Source organism: Vidua chalybeata, chromosome 14 (genome assembly GCF_026979565.1).
Source record: "Vidua chalybeata isolate OUT-0048 chromosome 14, bVidCha1 merged haplotype, whole genome shotgun sequence".
In the NCBI taxonomy this organism is placed as follows: domain Eukaryota; kingdom Metazoa; phylum Chordata; class Aves; order Passeriformes; family Viduidae; genus Vidua; species Vidua chalybeata.
Window position 1 is genome coordinate 14,911,982 of NC_071543.1, and position 10,462 is coordinate 14,922,443.

At 45.1% G+C, this 10,462-nt stretch overlaps 1 protein-coding gene across 1 annotated transcript; it reads right to left on the reverse strand.

Moving 5' to 3' along the window:
• Nucleotides 1–502: 502 nt before the first annotated feature.
• Nucleotides 503–9,193, reverse strand: CHMP1B (charged multivesicular body protein 1B). The gene is made up of 8 exons (XM_053955903.1): nucleotides 9,070–9,193; nucleotides 6,853–6,950; nucleotides 5,991–6,137; nucleotides 5,119–5,187; nucleotides 4,874–4,981; nucleotides 4,481–4,524; nucleotides 4,105–4,177; nucleotides 503–3,523 (listed from the first exon to the last, which is right to left on the reverse strand). Exons 1-8 carry the CDS (start codon nucleotides 9,083–9,085, stop codon nucleotides 3,479–3,481), a joined length of 600 nt encoding a protein of 199 aa, XP_053811878.1. The 5' UTR covers nucleotides 9,086–9,193; the 3' UTR covers nucleotides 503–3,478.
• Between the last annotated feature and the right edge of the window lie 1,269 nt (nucleotides 9,194–10,462).

Here is a 10,462-nt window from a genome sequence, read left to right on the forward strand (position 1 = left end):
TGCTCCCTGAACCAACCATCCTTTAACCACTCCAACCAGTCATTTCTGTAGGATCCGTCAAAGCAAAGCCTCAGGTGCCCTCTGCTGGCTCTTGAACGACTGAACAGAAATGTTAAAATTGAAGATTTTTAGGGCTGGGAAAGTCAAACTGAATCCCAAACTCAAACCCACATCACCTCCTTGCCGGTTTTCCAGTGGCCCCTTGTTCTGTGTGTAAGGGCAGAAAACCCTCAGAGATGTTTAAGCACGGGGCTCTCTCCATATCAGACTAAACATTTTTAAACACCCCATAAAATTAGAGTTGATGTTGTTACACTTAATATTAATTACTCCCCAATTGTCCCAAATCTCTCTCAGTAGTACTCTCTTTATTTTCTTCTTGTTTTCTCCCCATAAAGATTGAATTTTCTGGATGCCTTCCCACAGGAAAGAAATCCCATCTGTTTGTCCATCCATGTACAGAGACCTGTAGCAGCCACACAACCTGGACACACACCCAGAATGAGTTGTCTGTACAATTTTATTTTCCACCTGCAGTTACATTTACAAACTGTCCCATACAAGTAAAGCAGTTTTCAAAGTGAACTCAACCAGAGCTACAAAAATTATTCTCTTCTCTATACACGGCACCAGTTTCAGAATTTATGTCTATACACAACTGCTGATTATGTTCAACAAAAATTCACTATTTTTTGGCTCCAAGGATCTCCACAAAGGCAACTGTATAAGTTTTATCCCGTTGCAATCATGACATTAAAGTTCTTGTTTTTGTTTTGCTTCCCTCTCCTTTCATCTGAAGCTTTGCATGGCTTTGTTTTGGATTCTAAAGAATACAAAGCTACCAGAAACCAGCAGTTTTAAAAATAAAGGATAAAAATGCTGAGCAAAACCATCCAGCAACATATCAAGCAATGTTTCACTTTAGATGTGCCTGCTCATCAGCAGAAATATTGACATTTTAACTGGCAATAAGGTTCCAGAAAAGCACAAACAAGTGATTTAACATGAAATGAACTTTACAAACAGTCAACTTACAGAGACAAAACAAGGTCGGAGTGAGGAGCCAGAGCTGCTCAGGGAAGAGAAATGTTTTGAAGAGCCGGAAGGGAGGAAGGATGAAACTCAAATATTGCTTTAAGAGTAACTTTCAGCTTTAAGCATTTCCAAATGCCGTAAGAAAAATGTATGTATTTAAAATATAACGTCAACCTTTCTGGATGCAGCTCGCAGCCAGGAGTGAAAGCATTTCCCCAGGAGAGGGCAGGAGTTCTGTACACAGGAGCTGCCAGCCCCAAACACTGGCACGGCTGGAATACACAGCAACTCCTGGAGTGGAGTCAACAGGGCAAAAATTCCCTGTCTCAAACACCTATTTCTGCCTAAGCCTCTTTGCACCACAGTCCCACAGACATAACTTTAATTATGTCAGTCAAACCTTTGTATTTGTTAATTCTTTTCAAGAAACAACAGTGGAAATCTGCACTGGTTCTGGAGTTCACCAGCCTGGGATAAGATCAAAACTCCACAACAATCAATAAAATAATGAAGCTTATTTAACCTTTCTGTTGTAGCAACCTCAGCCCCAGTCTATTTTTAAATCCCTCCAAGGCTCACAGCAAGGCAACAGACTGGGAAAATCAACCATGTGGGAGCTCAGAATTGCTGTCTGACCCTCAACTAATTCCAGAATGGCCCAAATCAGTCTAACAGCAGCATCATTTTTAACATTAGAAAAGCCAGACACAGTAGCTGGAGCTGTCTGCTTTCAGACACTGAATCCTCAGTAGTTCATGGACAGCTCTGAGTAAACTCCGGTGTGGAGCAATTCCACAGCAGGAAGCTTCCAGCACTCCCATGATATGAAGTAACTGAATAAGAAAAAGCTGAAGGAAGTCCAGCAAGGCAAAGGCACACACACAGTCACCCCAGCTGGGCAACTGGGTTGCATAGATACACCATGACCTTGGTTACAATGTTCAGAGCAGCCAGGGAAGAAAATGCAGGGAAAAGTTCCTTTCTAGGATGTTTTATTAATCATTGGAAGGAATCATAGCCAAACTACAGCTGTCAGTATGTGGTTTCTAAACACCTTCCAACTTCTCCTGTTTACAGGAGGAATACTCAAGGTATTTACATTTATTTTAAACACCACTTTCTTTCTAACAAGTGAAAAGATCCCATTTTAAACTCAGTTCAGCTGAGTTTAGTTCAGCTGGATTTAGTTCAGCTGCCAGTATGAGAGAATCCCACAACATTTCAGGTTGTTTTGTCTATCTTATTTTCCTTATTTTTGCAGTAACCTTGATTACTTCAGTACATAACATCCTGCTCAACCCTCCCAGTGAGTTGGTAAGACATTCAAAATAATGTCTGAAACTGCTCTGAAATGTTTCATCATTCTTGCACATTTTCACTGAAAAAATCCTGCTTGAATAAAAAACTGAGTTTTTACTTTTTCCTTGAACAATTCCCTAACACTGGAAAACCCAAGTGGCCCTGAACACCAGGCATGTAAGAACCAATTCCAAGCCTGGTGTGCCACACCTTCCCTCACCCCTACAAAGACAAAAAATAAAAATGAGTCAAAAAAAAAAAATCAGGAAGAGAATTTGAACATCACTGTTTATCACAATATATGACAAATGGTCTCAGGTACAACTTTCTACCACCATTTCTTATTTTACAACTGCAACAAGAGTTTGAAGCTACTGAGAGCAGCCACTCTCTTACTATGCAGAAATATAAAGGGATTGATAGAATTAGCTCCTCCATACAACTAGAATATTAAAAACAATGTGATGTTATCTGCAGAGAGCAACAGATATGGCAAAGAGTCCAAAAATATACTTTATTCCTCCTGTGCTGAAGTGATGCCACCATACAAGTCCCCAGTAATATGAAATCAGCTTTTGGTAACTCATTTTTGAACTAAACTGTTAATTTCAGCACATTTATCCTAAATTTTAAAGACTAAAAATCTCGAAGTCCACTTATTTTTTTTCAACAAGTGCATTTCCCAGGAGGTCCATGCTGTCCATCCCTGCGTGTTCCAGGAGTTTGGCTCTGTAGGAAAATTATCTACAACAATCATCTGAACTGATCCATCAGTTCTCCAACCAGAAACAGTTCTCATAATTTAAAAAAATCACTTCATAATTTAAAATATATCTGACACTTTGCTTTGCCTGGAACTAGAATGTACCACCATTAGTAGCTGACTTAGAACATCAACTTGAATTTGTGAAAAAAGCTTGCAAAAAAATAGATCAACTTCCAAATGTACAGAAAAGGACATTAGAGCTGATATTTTTGGGTCACTTAATGTATTTCAGAAAGAGTAGCAAGCTGGGAGTGAAGTACTCTATATTACAAATATTCAAACACCTAAGCTGGACTGTTTTACACCTCGAGTGTAGTGCAGGGTTAGTTCCAGACAGGGAATTTGGAAGCAGGTCCAAAGAACTGCAGCTCTGTTCAGTTAGACTTGATCACGTAGGCGGGCCAGTCTCTGTGACAGCTCATCCTGCACAGTTGGAAAACAAAAAGGGAAAATCAACCATCAGCAACAGGAAAAGCAACTTTTGCCATCTCATGTCCAGCTGATGATAAATTCTCTCATGGCTTAACAAGAATTGCTTAAGACCTCAAGCATGGCTCTGAGGAAAGAGTTTCAGAACACAAAATTAAGCAGGGAAATGTTTTTTTTTAAAGAATGTGGAATATTTGATAGGACAAAGGGGCTGAAATCCTCCCCTGGGAGGGTGGGGAGGCCCTGGCACAGGGTGCCCAGAGAAGCTGTGGCTGCCCCATCCCTGGGAGTGTCCAAAGCCAGGCTGGATGGGGCTTGGAGCCACCTGGGATAGGGGAGGGTGTCCCTGCCCATGGCAGGGGTGGCACTGGATGAGTTTTAGGGTCCCTTCCCTTTAACGTTCAGTAAGTGTATTGTTAAAATTACTTTGATAGCAAGATTTTAACCACACAGTTTCCTTGGAACAGCTGAAATAGAATTTAGCAATTTAGCATATTGTTTTGACTGAGTGAAGCATTAATTCTCACATCCCATTTCTGCAGAAAGCATCGACCTCACTGAAATCCAACATTTACCTGTTCTGCTGAGGCCACGCTTGTACCAACAGAACCTGTCTGTCCTTGAGGTAGTTCCATGTTCAGATCAAGGCTAACAGGAGAAAACAGAGCAAACACCAAGTCAGGCATGGGTGGATCAAGGGAGAAGCAGAATAACTGACAGCAGAGGAATAATGAGACAGCACCCCCTGAACACTCCAGAGTTACACATGCTGGTGAGTAATTTTGACTCACGACCAGGACAAGTCAGGTATGTCCAGAGGTAAAAGGAAAATTGAGTTTTTTCTCTGCTTCCAAGAGATAGCTTATAAAACAAGGGTATTTGACCTTAGATATAATCAGCAAGGGTTGTGGGAACCAAGATTTATTCTAAAGAAATAGAAATTTCACCTACCCTGCTTCATCTGCCATTTCCTGCAGGAGCATGTCCACTTGGTTCTAAAGGAAAACAAAATAGATTGTTGCATTTGGAGTTTCTGACAAACCTCTTGTTAGATTTTCAGAGGACAGGAATTATTTTAACAAAACTGATTTAAAAGTAAATGCCTTTGGCAGAACAGTTTTGGGCTTAACCACTAGAAGGTATGAACTCAAAAATAAGGAGCAGAGGTGCTCAGCAGTTAAAATTACATTAATTGAACTCTGCCTTGTAAATAATGCTTCTACAGAATTCAACTTATTTGTAAAAAACCCCAAACATATACCTGAGTGTTTCAAGTGCTGTTAATGAATAGTTTAGACACATAATTTAAGATCACCTTGCTAAAATATATTTTATCATTCTTACCTGTGGCGTTGTTAATGTTGTAGTGTTGCTCATTGTGTCTTCCATCTGCTGTGTCTGAACATCCAGTGTCTCAAACTGATGCTCAAATTTGTCCATTAGTGCAGATATCTATGAAAAATATGAATCAAATCACTTATCTTCAGATAACAGTAAAAATATATCTCAACTGGAAAACTTTTGAGTGAATTTCCCTTTTTAAAACGTGTGCTTTTGATGTCAGCTCCAAGAAAATTAAGTCTGTTCACCTTTTCCAAGTTCATACTCTTCAAGGTAGCATCCATGGACTTCACCACCCCCGCCATCGACTTTGTAACCTGAAACAAGGGGAAGGACATTATTACAAGGAAAAAAAAGAGCAGTTTAGGAACAAATTCTTCCCTGTGAGGGTGGTGAGGCGCTGGCACAGGGTGCCCAAAGAAGCTGTGGCTGCCCCTGGGTCCCTGGAAGTGTCCAAGGCCAGGCTGGACGGGGCTTGGAGCAACCTGGGATAATGGAAGGTGTCCCTGCCCAAGGCAAGGGGCAGCACTGGATAGACTTTAAGGTCCCTTCCAACTCAAATTATTCTGGCATTCTGCCATTTCCTACTCAGCTCTCTTATCTCTGTCCACAGAGGTTTGACAGTACCAAACAGGAGGGAACATCCTATTGCCGTCTGGAATGTCATATTTTAAATAGCTCCTACCATTCCCAGCTCTAGAAATTAACTCAGCCACTGAAATACACATTCTGAGGCACAAGTCACTAAAAATGAACTTTCTATGGCATTCATTTCTGTAGATTTGAGACCTGTCTCTGTTAAGGGATACATTTGGTCCACAGATCACAATAAATTAATAAGCAGTAAATTAGCAATTAGAGCAGTAAATTAGTTTATCTTAAACAACTATCTATTGGAATCACAACTTCTACCTCATGACTTTATTTTGATTGAAGGGGAGAAGTATTTTTGTGAAATAATCCAAAGAGCAGCTGCCAGAGGAATTCCAGCAGCCGATTTACTCTTGGCTACCTCTAAAACCAAAAGTGAAAGTTCCCAGCTCGTTGCAGCCGGGATGAAGCCACTCCAGAGAGGATGAGAGGTCTCCTCCTCGTCCCTGCAGGATGGGGAGGGCCTCACCTTGCCCATGGTGACAGCAGTCTGGACTCTGGCTGCCACGGCGTCCACGCGGGCGCTCATGCGCAGGAAGTTGATGGCCTGGTTCTTCTGGCGGATGGCGTTCTCCGCGTGGATCCGTGCCACCTCCATGTTCCCCTTCTGGATGGCCTTGGCAAAGAGGGAGACACAAAAGGAAAAGCTTTTTACCCTCCCCAGCTCTAGTACAAAGGATTCCTGTGTAGTCTGTTTTGGCTTTGAAAGAAACATTAATTAGTCACTATATATTTTTCTATTAAAGAAGTAAACAAATCCCTCTTGCCACAACAGATCCCAAGCATTTCCAAGATGAGAACTCCTAACTTCTTTCCAAGGAAGGCATTGGAAAGAATGCACTTCAAATAGGCAGTTTTGGAGAGCTGCAGAAACACAATTTCTGTTCCTGAGAACAGTTCCAGTCTCAAGACACAAACACAGGCACAGGTGGTACAGCTGTATCTCATGGGCAAAACCACAGCAAATCAACTCAGTCTCTCTCTTCACTACTTCAAGGACTCAAAAGCTGTTTTGAAGTTCCTCTCCACAAGCCCATTTAACACAAGCTGATAAACATGAAGTGGTTTTAACTCTGAGAACAACAGCCTCTACCAAAGCACATACAAGACAATGCTCTAGGGAAGCAAATGCCACGAGCCGTCCATGAGGATGCACAAGGATTTATCCTCATGTTTATTAATAAACACAGGAACATTTATAGTCACATATTTTAAATCGCAAACATTGACCACAAGATTATTAGCATGCACACCAGGGAAATGACAAAACACCAGATGTCTTCCTGCCCTAACAGGCAAGCAACAGATCTAAAAACTTGGTTCAGACTTACCTTCTTAATTTTAGCTTTCTCAGCCTTTTCTTCTTTGTCGCATTTTTTGGAGTTCCTGTTGAGCTCCTTTGCAGCAAACTTCAAATTAAACAGGTGTTCTGCAGTGCAAGTTAAGGGACCAAACCTATTTCAGAGTGATAAATCCAACCAGCAAACACCCCCCAAGAGGAACTGAGGGTGGTTCTCTGCCGGTTACTTTCACTCCCATACCCGAAGCCTGCGACTCCCAGTGAAATGATGCGGTTTCCTGACCTGGCTGGAACCCCCCATCCAAAAAAAACCCAAAGCCACTGAAGAACACAACAAATGAACTGTGTAACAGCAAACTGGCTCAGCTGGCCACAGCCAGCTACAACCCAGTAAGATCCTGGATTTAAATTGTTCATCCAGCTCCTTCCCAGCCCTGGGTCATGTGAGTGGTCCCAGGCTCCCCAACAACTCTGTCATCTGACTTTTGGGCAGAGAGTACTTCAGTCACAAAGAGAAACTTTAAAAACAAAAGTTCAACTGCTTAAACAGAGAGCTCCAAGAAAACAGTAATACAACCCTTCAGAGTGATTTGGAATGACTGCACTAAACTATTACTGACAGAGAATCCGTGTGCTGTAAAAATAACAATCAAAAACATTCTCTTAAAATACTGTTGATGAAAGCTTCCAAATAATATCAGTCTTTCTCAAACAACATGTAAGTAAAAAGCCTTGTAGGTTTATTTCCTGCCACCTGTGCTATCCCAAGAGGAAGATGCAGCAGGTACTAAGATGATTAACAATTAAGTGGAAGCACAAAGCTAAATATTACGAGTACTTAAGATTTCTTCAATATTTCAAGCACATAAATTATTCCAGAGCTGTTTTCTGCTTTAAAGTCCAGCCATTCCTCTTACTCTGACAGCAACCTGGAAACATGAGGAATGTCTTTTGTTATCCTATAAACATCACAAGCAGGCTACAAACAGGTAACAAACATGACTTTGCATTTAGGATATCTATTAATGTAGGTACCAGAACAAGAGCAGTTTATTTTGAAATAACTTCCTCAGTTACTCAGCTAGGGAATTTACCTGACATTGAACCAGCTCACCTGCCACCTCCTCAGCTCACCCATCCCTGCTCCTCCCTGCAAGTGTCTTTCTCAACATGCCACAAACGGAGTAGAACCCAACTTCCACCTCTGTGACTCACAGTCAGCTGCTCCAGCAATCCTGTCAGTCCCAGGACAGCCGGCACTGCCTGCACATTCCAACCACACTGAGACCACTGGAATCCACGCTGAGACCTCTGGGCTCTGAAAGAGTTTTCTGCCCCTGTGTGTGAAGATGGTTTTATACAGCAGGAAAGTTTCAGTCAGCCTATACAGGGCTCTGCGTGCAAATTCTTTCCAAGAGCAGGAAGCACAGCTGACGTGGTGGCTGTCTGGGGGACAGCCCAGCTGACATCACTCCAGTTTACACACATGTATGCTGTCCCTGCTGCCCCATGTATACTATTTTTAGTATAAATCATGTTTTCTGCCTCAGGAACTGGGCTGTCCCTCCATCCACCACAGCCCTGCCTCCTCCTCCTCACTCCCAGCCCAGGCTGCCTCCTCACACCTTGGGAAGAGACACCGAACTTCCCACTCACTTCCTTGTCCCTCCAGGGTGGTGAAACCACAGAATGATGGAATAACTGAGGTTACAAGGGACTCCTGGAGATCACCCAGTCCAAACCCCCCGCTCTGGACACAGGAGCGTGTCCAGGTGGGTTTGGGATTTCCCCAAACAGAAACTCCACACTCTCATGGCAGCTGCTCCAGTGCTCTGCCCCCTCCACGGAAAGAAGTTCTTCCTCGTGCTGAGGTGAACTCTTGGTTTTCAGTTTATGACCCCTGCTTCTCATCCTGGTGCCGGGCACCACTGAACACTGCCTGGCACCATCCTCTGACACCCCCTAGAGATACTGGTGTGGAATATGAGATCCCTTCTCGGTTTTCTCGTCTTTAGAAGAGAATTCCGAGCTTGAGAGATCGCAGCCCCTGCCCGTGTCACACCCAGGCCTCTGGTGCTGCCCCTCGGGCCCCGCGACCACCGCCGTGAGGGGGATTCGCCTCCTCGTTCCCCCGCGCCCCGGGGGCTCCTCCCGGCGGGGAGGCCTCGCTCGCCACCGCCACCGCCACCTCCCCGGCCCGGCCCGGCGGCTCCCGGCCCGTCCCGCCCGCGGTCCCGCCCGAGGATACTCTCCATGTTGGACATTCTGGCGGCCCCGGGGGGAGCGGCGCGGCTCCGGACCGGGCTGGGGCAGCGCTGGGCCCGGGGCGGCAGCGGCTCCGGCGGCTCCGGGTTCCGGCCCCGTGATGAGCCGGGGCGGGGCCGCGCCTGCGGCTTTGGGCTGGGAGGGACCGAGAACCTCATCCCAGCCCTCCCCTGCTGAGGGCAGGAGCACATCCATAGGTTGGGGTGCGGGAAATCCCAGCCAGCCTGGGTTTGGACATTTCCAGGGATGCGGGACCCACAACTTCTCTACGAAATCTATTCCAGGGCCTCACCACCCTCACAGGGAAGAACTTCCTCCGAATATTCAGTCTAAATCACAGAATATCCTGAGTTGGAAGGGATCCACAAAGATCATCAGTCCCTCTCTTGGCCCTGCACAGACACCCCAACAATGCCACCCTGAGTATCCCTGGGAGCGTTGTCCAAACGCTCCTGGAGCTCTGGGAGCCTTGGGGCCATGCCCTGGGAGCCTGGGCAATGCCCGACACCCTCTGGGGGAAAAACCTTTCCCTGATCTCCAGCCTGAGCCTGGCACAGCTCCAGCCGTTCCCTGGCTCCTGTCCCTGTCACCACAGAGATCAGCGCCTGCCCCTCCACTTTCCCTCATGACGGAATTGTAATTTCGCTGTGTCCCCTCAGTCTCCTCCAGCTGAACAAACCAAGTGCCCTCAGCTGCTCCTCAAGGCACTTCACCATCTTCATGTCCCCTTCTTTGGACATCTCTCCTTCAGTTTGAATCCATCCCCCAGTTACCCTGTCTCTCCAGGCCCTTGTAAATAAATAAATAGTGTCTTTTTGTCTTTCTCGTCAGCTCCTTTAGGTACTGGGAGGCCAAAATTACGTCACCCCAAAGCTTCTCCATGGTGGACACCCTAGATCTCCCAGCTTTTCTCCAGAGCAGAGCTGCCCCATCCCCTCTAATCATTTGTGGCCTCTGGACTGGCTCCAGCAGCTCCGCGTCCTTCTGGATCCCAGGGCTGGAGGCAGCTCTGCAGGGCAGAATTCCCCCTTCCTGCTGCCCATACTGGGATGAGCCCAGGACTTGGGGGCTGTGGGCTGGGCCATGTCCAGCCTCCCACCCACCAGGATCTATATTTAACAATATTTTCTGCTGAAGCATCTCAGACAAAACTTGCCAAAGGAGTGATGCATCAGAGCTGGCAGTTCTTCCCAGGTGAAATGCCTGTAAGAGTTGTGGATACGGTAATAACACAGGAGTGCTTGTGGCAAATGAACTGCAAAGAGTGTGACAGAAGACACTTGAGCAAAGCCAGTAACTAATTATTCTTGCTGGTGTCTCAGCAGTCTGAATTTATAGTGATAAAGATCACTGAGTCCTGGCTGTGAAAGCTTTGA

Excerpts from the sequence above, each read along its gene's own strand:
- CHMP1B (XM_053955903.1), bottom strand. Across the intron at positions 5,188-5,990 it reads CTGCTGTCACCATGGGCAAG|GTTACAAAGTCGATGGCGGG; the intron begins GTGAGGCCCTCC and ends CCCTTGTTTCAG. Across the intron at positions 4,178-4,480 it reads GAAATGGCAGATGAAGCAGG|CCTTGATCTGAACATGGAAC; the intron begins GTAGGTGAAATT and ends TTCTCCTGTTAG.